This window comes from Sarcophilus harrisii, chromosome 2, assembly GCF_902635505.1.
Source record: "Sarcophilus harrisii chromosome 2, mSarHar1.11, whole genome shotgun sequence".
Classification (NCBI taxonomy): domain Eukaryota; kingdom Metazoa; phylum Chordata; class Mammalia; order Dasyuromorphia; family Dasyuridae; genus Sarcophilus; species Sarcophilus harrisii.
In genome coordinates this window covers 280,893,940-280,916,156 of record NC_045427.1, presented here as the reverse complement: position 1 = coordinate 280,916,156, position 22,217 = coordinate 280,893,940, and the positions used below count along the sequence as shown (strand labels likewise).

The window sequence follows — 22,217 nt, the reverse complement described above, 5'->3', positions numbered from 1 at the left end:
GAGAGCTGCAAGGTGGGCTTGAACTATGGAAAGAGAAAGAAGGGGTTGATACAAGAGGTATAATGAATGGAATTGAAAACTTGATTGTGGGAGAGGTAGAAATCTGTTAAGGATAATTTTTAGATTTGGAGTCTAGATGATTGGGAGCATGCCGATTCTTTTAGCAGAAATATGGAATGTAAGGGGAGAAGTTTATTGAGGGAAGATAATGAGTTCAGTTTTGGATCTCTTAGTTAAAGTGCTAGCAGGCCATCAGATAATGTTGTTCGGCAGGTAGTTAAAAATTCAAAAAGATTGGACCCAAAGCTTATAGAGAGGAAAGACTGGACAACTATGCCTTGGGGCCAAGCATGTGTAAAAGGCAGAAAAATGACAGCAAACGCGTGAAAGGGATAGAGAAATAATTTATACAGATTGGAGCTTTTTGAGAGAGTGGTGTCCTGGCATACAAGGAACAAGTTAGTATCCAGATGAAAGGAGGTGATTTAGTAATGTTGCAAGGTGCAGAAAGGTAAACAAGGATAAGGACTGTGAAAAAGTCAGTGAATTTGGCCAGCAAGAGGTTTCTTGTTTGTTGAAATCCAAGTGGAGTTAAATATTGAAATTTTTTCTGTAGTATGGTGGAGTTGAAATAGTGCTGGATTTGGAGTTGTGAGATTTGAAAGCTAGCCCAGCTCTTGATATCTTGGGTAAAGCACTTAAAATCCTACTTTTCTCTTCTGTGAAATGAGGGCATTGGACTTGATGGGCTCTAAGTGTCCATCCAGGTCTTTGATTTTGTGATTCAAAATAAGTGTTAAGAGGGAATGATTTCTTGATTCTTTCTTAAACTTACTTTGCAAACTAATTAAAAGTTTAAATTTTCTGGGCCTCCATTCTTAAATTTCTTAATAGATAGTTCCTATTTTGTGTAGATGTGATGTGAACAATTTTGAATTCTCTTTTATTTACATATCAGTATACATATTTTATTCTATCAGTAGAAGGTTGATTGTTGTGCTTAGTGCTTGAAGAGAACCAAAATGACATCACTATGTTAGCATCAAGATATAGTATGCCAACCCTACCACAGGTCAGGTACAAATAGTTCATTTGCTGGAGATGCTCCAAAGTTGTGCATCTCATATTATTGGTTTTTTTTTTTTTTTTATAATCACTGAAATTCTATTTTGCTCATAGAGGATAGTGACTTTTTTGCTGCAGTCATGCCATGCCATGCTGGGCAGTTTGTTCCAGTATCTCCTATGTCTCATTGTGGTGTTCTCTTCTTTAAAATATAATGGTTCTCTGGGAGCAGGTTTTTTGGGGAGGTTTCTGGAGGCAGCCTTAGTTTTGGTTCAGAGTAATAATCACTTGAAATACAGCAGTTGATAAAATCCAAACGTTTATTTTCTCCTTCCTTGATTCCAAGAACTCTTGCCGCTAATCTTTTGCCTCTGCCAGCTTTGGCTTCTCTTCTTCCAAATATCTCCAGCCAGCACCAAGGTGAAAGTTGGAAATGAATCTGACTCCACCTCCGAGAGTGGGCTTGTGGGCTTCCTCCCAGAGTGCTTTCCCTCTCAATCTTTAAAACTGAACTTCTGACTGAGCCTCTGTCAGCTTCTTATATATGATCTCTTAAAGGTTGACTCCTCCTCTGAGGGAGGGATTAAGGGAGGTGTGAATTCATAAAGTTACAAAGTTAACTTTGTGAATCTCCCATACTTGTGAACTCCAATGAGTACTTAAATATTTTAGTGAGTTAGAGAATTTGCTAAGTACTATGCTAAATAAGGCACTGACTTATCACTTTGTAAGTATTTGCTCTAATGTGTGAACCAATAAGCATTGTATCTATTCCATTGGGTTAACACTAGGATTCTAAAATCTCCCTTGAGTTATCAAGTTCTGGCTCATAACATCTCATAACCAGTAGAATGCAAACTTCTTGAGAGCAGGGATTATTTATTTTTTGTCTCTCTATGCTTAGTACATAGACAGTATCTTTCAGATACTAGGTACTTAGAAATGCTTAAGCAACAAGAGATAAAACATTTTCCTCCCTCACCTGTTAACTCCATACCTTTCTTTGTTAGCTATCTAAGTTCCCTATTATTATCAGGAACATCCACTTTCCATTTTAAAAATGTGTGTATGTGTGCTGACAGCACAAAACTCTTAGTAACTAACTGAAGGATGGCAATAACTTCTACATCTGTCTTTTGCAGCAGTGTTTTAATTTTAATTTTACTACCCTGACTATGCACTTTTATATCAAAAAGAATTACATTAAGTTTAAAATGAATTTAATATTGGAACTACTACAACTTAATGTTTATATTTTTTGCTCTTTTAAAAATAATTTTATATATTTACATAATAGTCAAACATATTCCATTCATCTAACATAATTTATTAACACTTCTATTTAGAAGTGTTAAGACAAGCTACTGTTGCTATATTAATAAATCTTTAAAGAATTAATTTTGCTTCAGCCAGTTATATTGTTTTTGTTTTTATAACCTTGATATGGTAAATAATATTTCACTAGACTTTGAGTCTTTTATATGAAAAATAACTACCTTGAAAATTAATTTAATACCGAATGGTAACTTAATATTTATTACATCTTAAACATTTTTTAATATACTGTTTTCTTTCCCTATAGAATGAGAGACTTAAGAAACTTTGTACTGACCTAGAAGAGAAGCATGAAGCGGCAGAGCTTCAAATAAAACAGCAATCTTCAGATTACCGAAATCAACTACAACAGAAAGAGGTAATAGGAAATTTCAGCTTATATTATTGAAATTATTTACTTTGTTGAAACATACTAAAATAGATTAAATTTTTTTCATTTCATGCAAGTTTCATTTCATGTTTAATTACACAGAAGATGTATATAAAATTTAGATGATTACTAATTCAGCGAGACCTATTTTATGGAATGTTAAATTACTTGACTGTGGGCAAGTTAATTGCTTTTATCTGGGCCTCAGCTTCCTCATCTGTAAAATGAGATAGATGGACTAGAAAAACTTTTAAATGCTAATGCTTTAAATTTCTTTGTTGCTTTAAATTTCTTTGTTGCTATTAATTCATTTCCAGTCATAGTATTGGTAGTTCTATATCTATTTTTTAAAGAGGAATTTATCATACTAAAACAAACATCACTAAAAGTATTTTATTTAAATTTTTTGTTTGTTTAGAACTTAAATAATCAGGCAGTGTGATACACTATACGGACAGCCAGCCTCAGAGACAGAGAGATAAAAAGTCTTACCTCTTAACACACTGGGTATGTGATATTGCACAAGTTTCTTGATCTGTCATTGCCCTAGGAAACTATACAATACAATAAACTGCAGAACAAGTTCTCATCTGTATTGGTAGAGGGAATTTTCTTACTGGAAGCTACCACCAATGACTTGCAGGAAGAAGTTGCTGAATGTTTTGTCATATTTCAAATTAGGAATTATTAGATAATCTCTAAAGCAGTTTTCAATTTTACAAAATTCTGTAATTCTTAAGTTTTTTGGGTGTCTCAGATCCATTTGACAATTTCTAATATTAGAGCAGAAAAATAAAATGAATTATTAGATTTTAGATTTTTCTTTCAAAGCCAGGAAAACATTTATTAAGTGTTTAATATATACCAAGCACAGTTCTAAGCACCAGGAATACAAAAGGCAAAAAAACAGTCCCTTGCCTCCAGGAACTCTAATGGAGGAAAAAAATGTGTAAATAATTAAGTACATACAAAATATATACAAAGTAGATGAAAATAGTTTGAAAGAGTAAAATATCAGCAGTTGGGAAGCTTGTATTGCAGAAGTCAGGATTTGAGTTTTAGAGTTGAGGAAGCTTAGAGGTAGAAGTGAAGGGGCAGAGCATTCCAGGTATGTGGGGCAGTTAGTACAAAGGTCTAAGAGATGGGAGATGGAGTGTTGTGTTCAGCAGAAATCCCAGTGGCTTATTTGAAGTCAGAACAAGAAGACTGGAAATATAGAGGTGGGGACTAGCAGTGAAGGACTATAAACACCAAAGAGAGGATTACACATTTGTTCTTGGAAATAATTGGGAACCACTGGAACTCAGTGAATAAGAGGAATGATAAGATAGGAACTATGCTTTAGAAAACACTCTTTTCTGCTGATTGGAGGATAGATTGGAGATGGTACGTTCTTGATGTAAAGACTATTTAGAAGGACATTGCTATCTAGGTGAGGAGATAATTTAGGGCCTGAACTGTTTTTTTTTTTTCCCCCCCCTCAATAGTGTTTTATTTTTCCAAATACATTTAAAAATAGTTTTCAACGTTTATTTTTATAAGATTCTGCATTTCAAATTTTTTCTCCCTCCCTTTCCTCTCCCCAAGGCAACAAACAGTCTAATTGATATAAGTTAAATGTACAATCAATAAGTGCCTAAGCTAGAATGGTAGCTAGAAAAATGGAGGGAAAGGAATGTATGTGAGAAACATGTGAGAAATAATTGCAGAGGTAGAAATGATAGGATTGATTGGGCAAGAGATTTGATATAAGAATAAGGAGTTGAGGATGATACTTAAGTTTGCAAACCTGGGTGGCTGGGAGGATGCTTTCAGCAGTTAATAGAAAAGCCTAGAAGAGACGGAGTTTAGGATGCAAACACGATGACTTCTATTTTGTACTTGTAGTTTTATCTTTTTTTTTTTTTTTTTTTAAATTTTATTTTTGCTAAGGCAGTTGGGGTTAAGTGACTTGCCCAGGGTTACTGTGTTAAGTATCTGAGGTTGGATTTGAACTCATGTCCTCCTGACTTCAGGGCTGGTGCTTATTCACACCAACTAGCTGCCCCTGTAGTTTTATCTTTCAACAATGTTTGGCTTCATTCTAGAGAAACTAATAATTTTGTATTGTTATGGTCTTTTCTTCTTAATAGCTGACTAAATTTGTTAGTTTGAATCAAGAGCTTACAAACTATTAAATGATTGATTGTCAACTCGATTAGGGCAGAAACCATCTTTTTTCTTATGTCTTATATTTTGTCAATCTTTTATAGGTTGTCAGTAAATATTTAGAGAATTGAGCCATCTTCTGTTTAGCTTGCAATATGTTTAGTGATAATTTGTTTATTACATAGTGTTAGGTTTTCTGTGGGAATAGTGGGATATTGAGGTCTGAGATAGGGGAGTAGTTGATAATCTTTATTTATTGATTTTCCTTTTTAGCTCATTTAGTGACATTCTATGATTAAATTGTGCCAGATTAAGATAAATACAGAACTCTTCAAAAGGATATTTATTCAGGATATTTTTTCTCTTCCTTGGATATATAAATGTTTCTTTGTGACAAAAGAAATCTTTTACATTTGTAGTTGCATAGCTTACTGTGTTTCTGTTAAGTGACTTCTATAAGGCCTTTTCTGTGTACTGTGTACATGTTTGTATACCATTGTCTTATTAGGAGAGAAAATAACCTTTGAATACTTTCATTGTATTTCATTTTTCTTAGCCAATTTTTTGTTGCTTTTAACTTGGGATTTGTATTGCCCTCAAAAGATATAAATTATATAATTTTCGGGAAATGTGAGGTAATTCATGTGAGTTAACATTTGGTAATTAAATTTCCATTAGAAGTTGCTACAAATAGTAAATGTTTGTTGAAATATATATAGAAAATTCCATGCATTTACAATTCTATTTTTTAAAACATATACATGGACAATTCTTCATCATTAGCTCTTGCAAAACTTTGTGTTCCAATTTTCCTTCCTTTCCCTATGCCCTCCCCTAGAGATGGCAAGTAATCCAATATATGTTAACCATGGTAGAAATATATGTTAAATTTAATGTATGCATACATATTTACACAATTATTGTGCTGCACAAGAAAAATCAAAGCAAACCAGTAAAAAAAAAAAAAGGAAGAAGCAAAATAAAGTGCAATCAAGTAACAACAAAAGGAGTGAAAATGCTATGTTGTGAACCACATTAAGTTCCTACAGTCTGGGGTGTAGATGGCTCTCTTCAACACTAAACAGTTGGAAATGGTTTGAATCATCTCCTTGTTGAAGAGAGCCATGTCCATCAGAATTGAATATCGTGTAATCTTCTTGTTGCTCTGTATAATGATCTCCTGTTTCTGCTCATTTCACTTAGCATCAGGTCTCTCCAGGCCTCTCTGAAATCATCCTGATGGTCATTTCTTACAGAACAATAATATTCCATAATATTCATATACCATAATTTATTCAGCTATTCTCCAATTGATGGGCATCCACTCAGTTTCTCTGAGAGAGAGAGAGAGAGAGAGAGACTGTATGTGTACAACACAATCATATTTAAATGAAAAAACAATTGTTTATAGTACTGAAGACTTGATACCTTAATCCATGTAATTTAGGTCTTAAAAACAATGTCTACTTAAAATAATTCAGTTAATGAAATGGGATTGTGTTGTTTTGTTTTACGTATATAGAAACACACTTATTTTATCTGTCATCTTTCTGACCCTGTTTTTTCTTGTTATACAGAAAATCCATAACTATGGCAATCATTGCTGCAGTTTTATTATATAAACTAAATTGACATGTTATTAATTAAATTCTAGAACACCATGTTGGGTTGCTTTTAGGAACCCAATGAAGGAAATCCTAAAATTTAAGAGGTTTCAGGTGACTGGGGGTTCCTTAATATGCTGTGCAAACTTTTGACCTAAGTCTTTGTATTATCGTATTATAGTTAACCTATTATAAAGTGGTACATGCTGTTTTCCTCAATATCTTTACTAAAATATATATTATAAATGTGTAGGTGGAAGTCAGCCATCTAAAAGCAAGGCAGAATGCACTACAGGATCAGTTGCAGAAGTTGCAGACAGCTGCTCAATCAGCGAATTTGGAAGTTGGCAATTTACCTTCAACAACTACATCAGCTTCCTTTGTTCCTGGAATTAGTCATCATGTTTCAGCTTTTCATGGCGATGACATGGACTTTGGGGATATAATTTGGTCACAGCAAGAAATAAACAGATTGTCAAATGAAGTTTCAAGACTTGAATCTGAAGTTGCCCATTGGAGACATATTGCTCAGGTTAATTACATGTTTTTTATCAGTAGGAATTGAAATAGTGAGAGACAACATGGAATAATGGATAGAAAGCCATCCTGGAAATCAGGAAGACCTGTGTTAAAGTTCTACCTCTGATGAGTACTGCCTGTGTGACTCTGGGAAAGCTGTTTAACCTCTCAGTGTCCTAGGCAACTCTAAAACTATTAAATTGTAGAGCAATTGCAGATCTTTAGTAATGGAAGAAATTTTTCTTGCTACACATTCTTCATACCAGTGAAATCACAAGTCTGGAACCTCTTCCAAGAAAAGAAAAAGGAATATAAGTAGTTATTTGTAAGATAAAAATCTATAATTATATGATGATTTTTGTAGGATTTGAGACTGGTCAGTATTTTATGCTCTATTATTGAATTAGTGTACAGTGTTAGGGTGGAACCTAAAATAACAGAGCAGAGATCATCAGTACCAACCATATTTTTCCCCAAGGAAACTATTTGCCTATGAGGGTCAACAGAATGTAATATGAAAGTCAGGATTTAGTTTTTGAAGTATTAAGACTCAGAAAAATTGGATTGTTTCTCATCTGGAATTAATTTTACCATTGTAGAAACCAAAGTGCCTAAGTTGAAAATATTTTTCATTTATTTGATTTTTGAGATTGCAGTCCAGTCATATTAAGAAGAAACCTTTCCCAGTTATGTTAAAATAAGGATATATATTTATGGTTAAGACCCCTATAAATTTGTACTTTCTTTAAAAAGACACCAAAGATTCTTGTGACCTTTAAAAAGAATCCTTATAAAAAGACAATATTTGTCCAACTTATTTCCTTAGAATACTGAAGTATAGGAATTGCTTCTCTGTGTTTTGAGAAATATATAAGATTTTTAAGTTACTATAAATGCTAAATGGTGAGAAAGATTAATGAGATTTTATGCCTTAAGAAGATTATGAATGAAATTAGTTTGTCGTTATTCATTCTTAGAGCCAAAGAATGTACTATCATAGAGCAAGAGATCTTTAATATAAAAAAATTAACTTAATATCTGTTACTGTTAGGACTGATATTAACATTGCCTACATTTGGTAATTCCTTTTTTTTTTTTAAAGAAACTGCCACATTACAATTTCAGTTTCACAACTTACTCATCAATGAAAGAGTAACAATTATAGTTTCTTTACTTTAATCTTTATAGGAATAGTTTCCTCAGTAAGTTTATTAACTTCTTACGTAGGTATTGTGTCTTCTGATTCTTTTGTATTCTTTCTAACAACTACCATAATGCATTCATTCTGGATGAAGGAAAAACTATGTAATTAAATTATTTAAGTTTACTGAAGAATTTTATGGAATATTTTGGAAGTTCTCTTGTAAAGACCCTGAAAATATTTTTATGATCCAAGAAACATGAGCCAGGTGTGGAAATGTCTAGACATAGAGCAATTTCTCTACTATTTTGAATAATCATATTTATATTAAGATATTTTAATACTTATTCTTGAAAAATCACTTTTAGTGGGATTAAATTTTTAAATAAATAATGTTTTAACTTTTTACTAATGTATAAATCAAAATAGAAAAATGTTTTTTTCAGTCTTCCAAAGCACAAGGAACAAATAGTTCTGATCAGAGTGAAGTCTGTAAACTACAGAATACTGTCAAGGTAAGATAGTATGCTTGTAAATAGACTATCATAATATATAACTCAATTTCCATTAAAATTGTATTTCTAATGTAAATTATTAGTAAGTGATTTTGTGACTAATGTTAATTTATTTCTTATCAGTATTTTATACCATCTCTGCTCCCTGGGGCATCCAGGCTAGATTTTTTTCTTAGGAACTTTGTCTTAAACCCAAATCACTCCACTCTCATCCATTGGCCAACAATAGATTCTAGACCAAACCCTACCTTGGTCATTATTTGAGCCTTGATTGGCATAGAGTGAATGTAAATAGCAGTTGTTAATGTTTTGTCCAGAAACCCTGAGTGTCTTTCCCTCCCAAAGTAAATTTTTTTTGGTTTTGATAAAAGAAGCTATTTTCTGTTCATTTCTTTCTTAGCCTTAATTAATGGACATTTCCTCAGGCAAAATGAGACCAATTAAAGAGCTTAACTTAAAAGGACCTAGGTCTCCCCATTGCATTCAGGGCCATCTCCAGTCATCCTGATCTTGCCTTTGCACCTAGATGACTCTGGAGGAGAAAATGAGGCAAGTGACCTTGCACAGCCCTTTCTTACTTAAATCCAATTCATTTGCATGTCATAGCATCACCTCCCTGAAGTCGGTGGTCCTCTTCAAGAATGAAAGACAAACAGCAACAACAACAATTTCCTATCTGTATTTCATACCATCTCAGCTCCCTATTTAAGGTACATAAAAAGACAACTCTTTATACATTTTGATTTCCACAGTACACTCTACATGTGTTTGTGTGTGTGTGTGTGTGTATATATACACACACACACACATGTCCACACATAATAATGTATATATGTATAACATGTTCTTCAGAAATTTTTCTGAAATTTTAAAAATAAAACAATCATAAAGCATTAATAACATGAGTTTAGGGAAGTATTTTTTTTTTAAGATTCTAGTCAAATATAGTTAAAATTTTTACTTAGTGAGAAACTCAAAAATTCTGCTGAGTACAACTTTGCAAAGAGATCATCCTTTATCTTAATTCTCAGAACAATGTTTTCCATGTTTCCAAAATGCCTTTTTTTAAGGGGTTTTTATGGATTTGTTGAAGAGGCACTGCTACAGTTATGACATTGGCATATTTAGTTCAGGAATAACCTTCTTAATTGACTGGTCTCTAAACTGAGACAGTCTCATTTGAGAACACTCTGTAATTCATAAGTGAGTTAAACTTTGTCATGAATGTTGGACAAGGTTTTGGAGAGACCTGAGTTTGAGCCCTATCTTTGATACTTGTATTATACTGATAAGTAATTTTATTTTTCAACTTATAGGTTTCAGTTCCATTTCTAAAATGGGGACAATAAGACATTTATTACTAAATCACAGGGTTGTTGTAAATGATTTTTAAGTCTTAAAGCACTAAAGAACTGTAAGTAGTTTTCATTCACTCAGAGATAATAAGAGTTTATAAGGTTATATATTTTGACCAAGATTGTTTATATGGTTTATCTTTATCAAACAAGAATTCCAAGGTCACAGAAGTTAATGCAGTATTTAATTGCCATTCAGGTGAGGATATGTTGATTACTTCAAGTGTTACAATTTTTACATTCAGTTTCTTTGTCCCAGAAATAGAATCCTCCAAATTTGTATGTTTTTTTTTCTATGAAGAAAACTATTTGTGTGTGTGTGTGTGTGTGTGTGTGTGTGTGTGTAATGAATTGTTTTTATGGGTTGAATTATTTTTATAAACTGCAAAATTCTAGCAAGATAAGATAGTGTGCTTGTAAATATATTACTATAATATATAACTCAATTTCTGTTAAAATTGTATTTCTAGTAGGAGTACTTGTTACTGGGGCATAATTAATTTAGATATGTTTTTATGTAGTCTGTTCCATATCTAGATATGGAAGGAATATCACTTGGGGATTATTTTTAACAATTAAAAAAATATTTAACTCTTTTGATAACGAACTTGGTTTTAGAGTAACTTTTACCTGCAATTAATTGGCATATGCACAAGGAGAGTTTTATTAACCTACAACCAAGTAAAATAAAAATTTAAATGATTGTAAAAAAAAGTCACAAAATGTCGGCCAAAATGATTTTAAATAATTTACTTGCTGTTTTTGATTTACTTATTCTCTATTGATTTTGAGTTTATTCTTGTTCCATTAAATATGGATAATTTGAGTAGACATAGAAATTTTATTTTTAGAGGCTTAATTGGAGAGGAAGAATTATTTTAGATTATTCCAAGTTTAGGTTCCGAGTTAAAATTCTCTTAACCTTAAAATATTTAGTTTATTTTAATGTTTTAATGTAAAAATTTAAAACTGACAACAGCAACCAACTTATATTTCTTTTATTTATTGTACTTAAAAAAGGATTTTTTTGTTGTTGTTGTTATTTTTATTTTTAGGAGCTTAAACAGAAGTTAAGTCAGGAAATTGATGATCATCAACATGAATTGTCAGTTTTACAAGATGCACATCGGCATAAACTAGGAGAGATAAGTCGTAGGCATAGAGAAGAGTTGGGTGAATATGAAGAAAGAATTGAAGAACTTGAAAGTCTATTACATCAAGGTATTAAGTTTTGCTTTTATTATAGTTACTTTGTAATTGATAAATTGTAATTGATAAATTGTCTAAGTAAATGTATTATTATTTGAAAATCACTGATACAAGATCATTATATATAATAAATGTGGCAAAAGTTGTTGAGATTTAATTGGTTTGTTTAGGGGCAATCACAGCCATGAAGAATTTCCTGACAAGGCAACTGTGATCCCTGTTTTGTTTCTTCTAGTAATAATTTCATTCAGTAGTAACAAATGATTAGTATAAAAGAACAAATTCAGAGTTAATTTACATTCATTCTATTAACTCTATTAATTTTTGGAAGTATAATTTTTCTTTTGATACATTTTAAGATTGTTTCATGGTTATTATTCTTTGCTTCTTTTAAGAGTTAACTGTTTTCCCATTTCCTTCATTAAATTGTCATTTTTCTTTTTTTTAAAAATCATCTTTGTCAGTCTGATGGGTGTAAAGTGTTAGCTTCAGAAACAATGATTTTCAAATGGTAGCTTTAGTTTTGTTTAGTAAATGGAGCATGAACTTTTCATTTTAGGCTTTCAAAGATTTGAGTTTTCATTTAAATCTAGCAAGCATCTGAAGTAATTTTCATAGCTTTGTCTAGTACATTTATATCATTGAGCTGTCAGTCCTTAATAGTTTAAATTTTTTTTTTGTTTTGTTTTCTAGATGGCTCAGAGATTAAACTCCCTGATCATTCTAAAGTTCATGAAATGCAAAAAACAATTCAGATTCTACAAACTGAAAAAACTGAGTCAGTGAAGAAAATACAAGAACTTGAGGTTGAAATAAAAGATAAACATGAAAAATTGTCATTAACAGAAAATGACAAAGAAATCTTAAAGAAAGTACAAGAACTTTTAAATGTGGAAAAAAGTCAGGTAATACAAGAATGTGAAAGACTGAAAATGGAAGTCAGTCATTTTATTATGATTGAAGAAGAAAGAATTCTCCCAGATAATATGTCTGTCAAAGAGGAGCTGTTGAGATTACAACAAGCATTGTCTGGTATGAGAAATTTTTGAATTTCAGATTATTACAAATCTTAGCATATGGTAGTTCCTTCATAGTTTTGAATATATGAATAAATTGCTTCTCTATACAGTATTTTGCATAAGAAAATTAATTATTCATGGCATAAAAGCCACTGCTGAAATGCTCTGACCTTAAACTATCTAGAAAGTATGAATAGAACTATTTTATTTATTGATATTTATCATCAGACTGTGAATGGCATTTTTCAAGGAAATCCTAAGAATAAATAGTATCCAAATTGCCCCTCTCTCTTCTTTCCTTCCAATTTCCATGTGAGTATGGCTTATGTTATAGGAAGGCATACAGATTATTGAAAAATTTTTATACCTTCTTCAGTGGAGAAAGGTGACAATAGAACTCTTGCTTTTATATAAAGATATATGTGTGTGCGTGTGTGTGTATAAATTTTATAATCTTATGTATTTAGTATAAGTAAAAAATAAAAATCCATATAGAATTGTTATAATTATATACTGTTTGACAGCTTTTTTGTTTTGAGTATATAGCACAGGCATGGATAGATTGTAATCTGCATTGTTATAAGGAAGGCTAACTTAGAAATCACTGATCCATTGAATTATGTTGTATGATGATGTGGTTATACTATGAAATACTTGGTATGTTAGGATATGGTTATGATAAGCACATTAGTGCTATACATTTAATTATTTGTAAACATCATTCTGCTTGTGTTATTTGGGTGTATGTTTTTGACCTTAGAATGCAAGTGTTGATTTATGGTTACCAATTAATTATGAAAGTTTTACAACTAGAGATTCAATTTTCTTGTTCAAATTTAACATGAAATCCTTTGTTTTCACAGATGCACAAAAGGAAATAATGAGACTGAGTAGTTTAAATCAGGTAAACTAATTTCTAAGGAGAATTTTTGTTATGAGCTCTTAAACATTTATAAGAAAAATTACACAATTGATTTTAATCTCAACTTTTGCTAAATTGTCACATGTATTTACTTAAAACTTTTATCCTTTGTACTTTCATTTCTTTCTATTAATATCACAAAATTTTTGTTTCAAAATACAGAACTGAGGAAGTTGTAATAATAGCAAAGGCTAATTTAAGACACATGGCAACTAAGTGTAAAGTGGATTATGGAGATAGGGCAGTTTTTATTAGATTTGGAATATATTTTGAATTTTTATTAAATATAGAAGGACATTCTTTTTAAAAATTGCTTGAGATTTATGGAAATATTAAGAATATTTGAGAAAAGAATTAAATATTTTCTATAGTTTTTTTTTTTTTAACAGTGCTTTTTTTTTTATAATCGCCTTATGAGGTAAGTAGTACAAATAAAGTCATTCTTGATTTAATAGATAGGGCAGTTGAAGTTCATACTATTCCATAATGTACTTGAAATTCTTTGTCATTTACTGTGGAATATTTTTATAGGGAAACATTCTTCCTGAAGACAGTCTAGAACTTAAGAAGAATCTGCAAATACTGAAAGAAGAAAATTCATCTTTGAATCAAGAAAAGGTATATATGGTGTGAAAATGGCATTTAAAAATCTTTTAAATTTTTATTTTTTTCTATGTAAAATTAGAAGCTATAAATATTTAAAAAAATAAGAATTTAAAACACTCTCAAAAACAAATTGAAATTCATTCTTTCTTATTTCAAACTTAGAATGAGTAATGGTGGCTGTGTTCTTAGGCTAATCTATAAAAACTTATTTTAACTTTTAATTTAAGTAAAAATATATGGTCCTTATTTTCCCTTGTTCAATTTATCGGTGACCATAGTACAGATCATCTGGCTGAGAACCTAGACTTCTGAGGTTCCTTCCAATTTTAGATTTATTATCTTATGAAATAGAGGATGAAGATTAGAAATTATGGCCAGGATTTATGTTGAAAAAGAGATTTATAGTTAGTTTGAATTGTATTAATGAAACTGAAATTAGGATTCAAAGTGTTAGGTCATACTAACACAGAAAGAAGATTTATCAATTGAATAGATGAACAGACTCAGCACTAAGTGACCTAAATGGAACAAATGTCATAGTCATCATGCACAAACATGGTTTGGTATTCAGAATTTGTCTGAGTTAGACATAAGAAAGCAGGTGATGGTTGGAGTTTGTGAGGGGAGGCATAGGAGAAGGCAGAGTAGAAGAACCAGAAGAAGGAAATCAAGAAGTGAGCATTTGTTTCACAGATATTATCTCATGTGATCCTCATAACAGCCCTTAGAGGGAAATATTGCTGTTATCTCCATTTTGTAATTGAGGAAACTGGGGAGGACAGAGGTTGAGTGATTTGTACAGGGTTTTTGAAAGTTTTTGAGGCTAGATTTGACATTGGGTTTTCCTGACTCCAGCCCTAGTGCACATAGTTGACACTAGAGCAGACAGGCAAGGCCATGTGATGTTGCAATTATGACAAAGTTAATTCTCCTTTCTGATCTGGTCTTATTTGATTTTTCTTCTTTTATTTTAACTATCCCACTTGATTTGAAAAGATAAAAGCTTGCTCTCATAAGAGGTTTCCCTGAAAATGAAGTAGGATTTTCTGGCTTGAGGTGAGAGTAGTCCATGGATCAGTCCTCTAGAGGACTTTTTTGTATATAGACTCCTGTCTTTCTACCATTGCTCTTCCATTAACTATTCTCATCATTCATCATCTTTGCCAATTTTCTGGGTGTGAGGTGAAACTCATCTTTTTTGATTTATATGTTTCATATTATTAATGATTCTGAACATTATTACATATAGTTTTTAGATATGTATAATTCTTCTTTTGAAAAATGTTTGTTTGTATCCTTTGGTCCTTATCTCTTGGAGAATATATATATTTTGTTATACTGTGCCACCTTTCACAGAGACAAACTTACCCATGGACAATGTGCTGCAATATAAAAAAGGACAGGTTCTGAAAACACTTGATTTCAAATCGCATTTCTGACAGTTGCTTTCCCTAAGTTACTGAATCTCCCTGAACCTTATTTTCTTCATAAGTCAAATGATGTTGGACTAGATGGCCCATGAAGCCCCTTTATATTCTAAATTATGATGCTCTAACAACTTTGGGGAATTGCCATATTTAGGAAAAAGAAGAGGAGACAATGAAACAAGTCAAAGAAAAAGGCTAAAAAGCTAGGAGGATTGTCAAGAACAATGTTTTAACAATTTAAAATGTTTCAGAGGTGAAGGAAGGATAAAGATTGCACAAAAATCCTTTGAATTCGATGATTTGGTCATTGGTAACTTTTGAGAGAGTAGAATGACGGTGGAGTGAAATATGGGAAACAGTTTACAAAAAGGTTGGGGATTGAGTGAAGTGAATAAAAGGAAAAATGGAAAATGGTGGATAGAGTAGTTGGTATTTTCAGGGAATAGAAGACTTGGGAATGTCTGGTCATGTGTGGAGTTAGTAGAAAGTAAGGGAGTGTTGAATTGATGGATCAAAGGCCATTAAGTTGTTTGAAGTTGAACCTAAGGATAGGGATGGAGGAGCTGGGTTTGGGAGTGCTTTTTTAGCATATAGGATTTAATAGATGGTTTTTAAATAGAATTGGAATAGAAAAATGGGTACCTTATAGTATGAGAGATATTTGTTAGATCTAATATATGCCAGGTCTGAACATTATTAGGATTACATTTTTCTTAAAGGATTGTGGGTTGCAGTGGTCAACAAATCAAATCTGACCCATAGCCAAATTTCTTAGAGCCCCAGATGAGTGGTTTTTTTTTTTCATTTAAAAATATTTGTTATTTTTGAAAATGTAAGGAAACAAAACATAGTCATGGGTGTTTAAAATCAGTATTTGGCCCTTCAGTTGTAAGTGCCAACCCCTTTACCAGAGCGAGACGCGCAAGTAGTGATGGATACATGAATGCAGTATAATTTAAGGAGAGAAATTCTCAAGGGAAAGATTACATCCTATGCATGGAAGAATTGCTTGAGTGCTTGTGCAAAGGTGGGAAAAGGAAGACCGAGTTTAGAGAACAACTAGTAATAGTTCAGTTTGGCTGAAATGAAAGGGGGTAATATAAAATAAGCTGGAAAGGGAAATTAGAGTCAGGTTGTTGAGGACTTTAAATGCTAGACTGTGAAGTTTATATTTTATCTTATAGAGAACAGAAAGAAGTGAATATTTTTTGAAGGTGGCAGACAAGATTATTGCTTATATCTGTTCTCAAAGGAAACTTATTTTGGCAACTGATTTATTTATTGGAGTGAAACTGGAGGTAATGATACTAATAGATTATTGCAGTAGTCCAGGCAAGAAGTTATGAGAACTTGAATTAGAATGATGTCCTTGAGTGTGGAGAGGAGGAATATATCTGAGAGAGAGTATATAGGTCCAGTAACATTGGTAACTGGAATTTTCAGGGGTTGTACAGTATGAGGGAGCCTGCAACAGACATAGGAAAGTTTGGAGGCAAATATACAGAAGATAGAGTGTTCTGTTTTGGACTGAGTTTGAACTGTTAAAAGGGACACTCATGACAAAATAACCCTTGGAGTTTCTGACATAGGACTGAACTTCAGGAGAGAGATTAGTATTGTACATGGGAGTCAACAATGTCAGTTTGGCAACTAGTTGGAACAAAGAATGGGACAGGGGAAAATGAGGCATACTGACTCTTCAGGGAGATTATTGTAGTAATTTAGGTAAGAAGTGAGATGGCTTAAGCTTGCATGGAGGCCAGAGAAAAGAGGATACATGCTAGAGATGTTTTGAAGATAAAAAGTTCCTGGCCGCACCTTCATTCATTTTTCTTACTAGTTGAGGTAGGGAAGTTGGAATAGCCTTTATTCTGTCTTTCTACTTTGAGTTTCTCCTCCTATTATCATCATTCAGTAGACTCTCTCTCTTGAGGTTCATGCTATTCTATCACGTAGTCAAATTCTTCATAGCTGTTGCTTACCGATCTCTTCCCTTCCTTCCTCAGTGAGTACAATATATAGTTCACAATTTCTCTCTCAGCCCCCATGCCTCTCTACTGGCCATTTTGAAATGGATGTCCCATAGGTGATTCAGGACTGGAACTCACCAGAGCTGAATGAGGTAGTTCTAATTGGAAGTCAGTTACATAAAGGTAATATAGTTGTCCCTGTGTGAATTGATGGTCACAAGGAGAGAAAATATATACAAGAGATTTCCTTTTTTCTAGAAATGATTCTAGTTAAGTAGAATCCATTTATAAAATCTTCTGACCAATAGTTTTCATATTTTACTGAAACTTTAATTTTTCAATTATAAGTATGAAAGTGTGTTCCCCATTTGAAGAAAGTTGTGATATTTATTGAGTGATTTATTCATTTATTCATTTTTAGAAGATAAGTTTAATTAGCATCTGTTGATGGACTAGCAGTTCTACAGAATAAAGGGAGATAGGTGCATGCATGCACAGACATATACTCACATATAAACACATAGTGTTTATCATATGTAGACCGTGGACCTTGTTTTAAAAAGTACTATTGAATTCATAGTTGCTTTTCTCATTTTTTTTAAGTCAGTAGTACAATTAATAATACAGTAGTTCCAATGAAATTGATTGCTATCTCTAGTATAGAAAATGCAGGAAAGTCTCCATATATGTTATCAATTGAGGGATATTGAGAATAAGAGTACTATCAAAACAAAAATCCACATTGTGGATGTGGATACTCCTATTAGTGATTCAATTTATGTCCCATTTAGAAAACACAAAATCCAGATCAGTTATCATCTTCTTCCTCATTTAGTCTTATGGGGCATCTGGGAAGGAGACCAGGTGTTGATTGTAGAGAAAGTTTAACTGTTAAAGTTAAGCTTACGCTTCCATTAGCTTCTAAGAAAGAATTCTGCAATTGAAGTTGAGAAACAACTGTATTATTATGATAATTAATTTGTGTGAATAAATGTTTGGTTAAACAGTCAAGCAGTAAGTATAAATGATTGCTTTATTCATTTTGTAGAAGGGGAAGGGTTTGAGAGAAAAGAGCTTTTTGGACTTTTGAAGGCAGGAGGGAGATGAATTCAAGGGGAGAATACAGAGAAAAGGTGTTTGGGAACATATAGTTCCTATACAGTTTTGTACTCAACAAAGGCAATTCTTTGTTGATGATTTATTTAAAAAAACAAAACAAAACAAAAAACTTTACTTTATTTAAAGATTTTTTCTAAATAAGTTATTCCCAGGCATTTTTCCCTCTGAGTATCATTGTTTATATTTACAATGTAGTATTTAAAATAAATTCTTGTGAGTAATCTGTGATTTTACTGGAATTCCTAAGGTATAGTTCATTTTTTACTTTCTACTTCATTTCCTTCAAAATTACACTTATTGAAATTTCTGTAAAATAAAAGATTTGGCTATATGTACTCTGAATTTTTGTTTATATGAGATTAATTTAAATATTTTTTTAATTTTCCTCCTTTTTTTTCCTTCCAAATTCAAGGAAGAACTTCAAAAAACACTTTTAACATTTCAAAATGAACCTGAAAGCATTATTAAGTTCACATCTACTGAAGACATGAATTTGAAATTAGAATTAAGTAATTTAAAAATTGATTTGGAAACAAAGAACCTAGAACTTAATGAAAGTATTGCTGAAAAAGAAACATTAATAGCAGAGTTAGAAGAACTGGACAAACAGAATCAAGAAGCTACTAAGGTAACATAGAAAAGAAATAGAACTTACATGTCTTACATGTCTATTCTTACTTCACTGAATTGTCAGAGAGAGAGACACAAAATAATGTCTTTAAATCTCTGCTTTTACACTGACTGGCATTGGCATTTGATCAAAACATTCTCCCTGTGAATGCTTTTCAATCATTTGTCAAAAATGATGTCACTTTGCATTTTCTATTTCTTGCATACAGATCACATATATGTGAAAATGTTCTTAACACATGATTTGGATGTCTAGTTGTTTTTTGATGACCTTTTCACCTTTAAATTTCTGTGATTTCATGGGTTTTGTTGCACATTATGCATCCACTTCAAATAATTTTTCTCAGTTAGTTCTAGATAGTTGTTGCCAGGGAAATAGGCCTGGTCTTCTGTGAGTGCCTATCATGATGTACTTTTTAATTATTTTGTAAGGAAAGTGACTTATAAGAATATCATTTCATGACTGATCAAAGAATTTTTTCAGTTCTTCAGTGGAGCAAGGACTATATACCTCAAAAAGCACCAACTCCACTGGAGGGCACTCTTGATGCTTAGAATATTTTTTTTTGTCATTTTAAGGCAGTTTTCCTTTTCCATCAAATAGTTTCTTTTAAAATATATGTCATTTAAAAAAATAACCAACTTAATTTAGTTCAGGAAATTAACACTAACCCAGTTTATGATACCAATTTCTAGGTTTTTTTTAAAAAGACTGAAGGTAAATTCCATTTTTAAGAAAACTCAAGAAACAAAATTCTAAATTTATAAAACATAAAGCATGATTACAAGAAGTTTCCCTGTAACCTTCATGGTTCCTTAAATAGAGAACCATCTAATTAGCCTTAAAAAAACAGCCTATGAAACTGATTTATACACAAACTGTCCAAGAATATATTTGTTTTCTAGTGGCTGTTTATTCTCATAGTTAAAAACAAAAAAAGAATTGAATTATGTGCTCTAAAATAGATGGCTGTTCAAAACACCCCAGTAAATTTTAATTGAATAAAAGTAACTTGATCTTATTGTAGTAAGTTCTCTCAATTGAATTGAAATCCAGCTTTAAAATTTTATTTTCAGTAGTATTTTATTTTTCCACATACATGCAAAAATAGTTTTCAACATTCACTTCTGCAAGACTTTGTGTTGCAAATTTTTTTCCCCTCCCTTTCCTCCCTCCCCCTTCCTCCTCCTCCTCAAGACAGCAAGCAAGCTGATATAGGTTAAATATGTGCAATTTTTTAAAACATATTTCCATATTTGTCATTCTGTGAAAGAAAAATCAGACCAAAAAGAAAAAACCATCAGAAAGAAAAAAGCAAACAAAAGGTGAAATTACTACACTTCAATCCACATTCAGTCTCCAGAGTTCTCTCTCTGGTTGTGAATGGCATTCTCCCTGCCAAGCCTATAGGAATTTTTTTGAATCATCACATTGCTAAGAAGAGCCAAGTGCATCACAGTTGATCATCCCATAATCTTAGTGTTATTGTGTATGTTTTCTTGGTTCTGTTCACTTCACTTACCATCTATGTTCATGTAAGTCTTTCTAGGCTTTTTCTGAAATAAGCCTGCTCATTACTTCTTATAAAGCAATAATATTCCATCATATAACTTATTTAGCCATTTCCCAACTGATGGGCATCCACTCAATGAAATTCATTTTAAAAGTAATTTTATAAACATATGTTTTTATATCCTAATGTAATTTCATTGTAGCAAGTGTAAATTGATGGGCCATTTGACTTATTTGAAAATATTTTTGTATTGTTAACAAAGTTTTTTATGATCATATTCAGTTGTTTTTAGCTATTGACAGACAATTAAATGATGACCATGTTGGATGTTGATATCGTTAGTTCTTTGTATTTGATTCAAACTCTGGATTTTGTTCCTGTTCTACACTATTTTAAGTTTTTATATAATAATATACTAGTAGCAGAACAAGATTGATTCCTAACTTGTTGTGTACTTTACATAATACGATTTTGGGGATTCTTACATTTCCCAAAAGAAATGCAACCTTGAAGAAGGATTGCAAATAAGTACAAGAAGATTTTTTTTATTCATATTTTCCCTTTCTGTTAATTTATTTAAAACTCAATGTAAAATTGTGTAGATATAGTAAGGTAGGAAGATACTCTTTTCCTAAAACTTTAAATGCCTACCAAAAAAAAAAAAAAAAAAAGAAAAATAAAAACTTTTAAGCTTCAGCATTTTATCCTTTAATCTTCAAACATATGATCTAGATAATAGGTTGGAATAATTCATGTATACTGAAGCCTTCTAAATGGTATGATTGCTTAAATCATTACACAGATATATATTAGTTGCTCTCAAATATGAAAACGTATTTCTTATAAATTATTCCAGTTAAGCTAGAGTACTATTGTTGGAAACTAATGAAATAATTATTCAGTTTGGGGGCTGCTAGATTTTGGGAGATGTAACCCTAAAGAGGAACGATAAGTAATACAAGGAAGTTTTTTTTTTTTCCTTCTTATAATTAATTTATTTAAAATTGCACATTAAGTTACCTCTGGAATATAAAGTAACTACCACATTAAAATAAAGAGACTGTTAGTCAGTGAGCATTTATTGAGCACCTGTTGTGTGGCCAGGTACTGTATTAAATACACTTAAGTGTTTTCTATTCTGTTCTTGTAGTGTAGAGATAACTTATAGTTCTCAATTAATTAATTGCTTTTATTTTATCTAAGCATTTAATGAAAAGGATTTTGTCAACAAGGAAAATTGGTTGCTTTTTATTTATATCATGACTTGCTGTTTTCATGTAAAGATGATGATAAAGGAATCTTAATTTTGTTTTAGAGTACTGAAGAGAACCTTTTTTACAACTTTACTGCTATATAAAATTCATTAGACTAAAGAATTGTAGGACAGATATCTTTAAAAAATTTTATATTTTAAAATTATTTAAAAGCAAATTTTATTGATGCTTATAAAGTACATCTATTAAAAAAGGATCTTTACTCACAGATACATATGTTCTTTGCATTGGATACTAATTATAGTCTATTATTTTTAAATTTAATTTCGTAAGCTACAATTATATGATTAATATAAACAAATAACTAACAAACAAAATGCTTTCTTTTCTTTTTGTTTAAATCTTTTAGCCTTAACAGAAAATACTAATTTTTGAAGTTATCTAAAACAAACTTGATAATATAAGTTACTTTAAATAGTTTGAAACTTGCATAATTGATACAGGGTAAAATGTTTTAAAATCACCATTTCAATTT

General features: G+C 31.5%; 1 protein-coding gene across 1 annotated transcript in view; it reads left to right on the top strand.

Annotated features, from left to right (window-relative positions):
* TRIP11 (thyroid hormone receptor interactor 11) overlaps window positions 1-22,217 on the top strand; it is a 91,308-nt gene that overhangs the window by 19,965 nt on the left and 49,126 nt on the right. Inside the window, exons 3-10 of the mRNA XM_012547137.3 lie at window positions 2,648-2,758; window positions 6,776-7,054; window positions 8,629-8,697; window positions 11,108-11,273; window positions 11,955-12,293; window positions 13,144-13,184; window positions 13,734-13,820; window positions 18,737-18,952. Coding sequence (XP_012402591.1) covers window positions 2,648-2,758; window positions 6,776-7,054; window positions 8,629-8,697; window positions 11,108-11,273; window positions 11,955-12,293; window positions 13,144-13,184; window positions 13,734-13,820; window positions 18,737-18,952 — 1,308 coding nt within the window. The remainder of the gene's footprint in view (window positions 1-2,647; window positions 2,759-6,775; window positions 7,055-8,628; window positions 8,698-11,107; window positions 11,274-11,954; window positions 12,294-13,143; window positions 13,185-13,733; window positions 13,821-18,736; window positions 18,953-22,217) is intronic.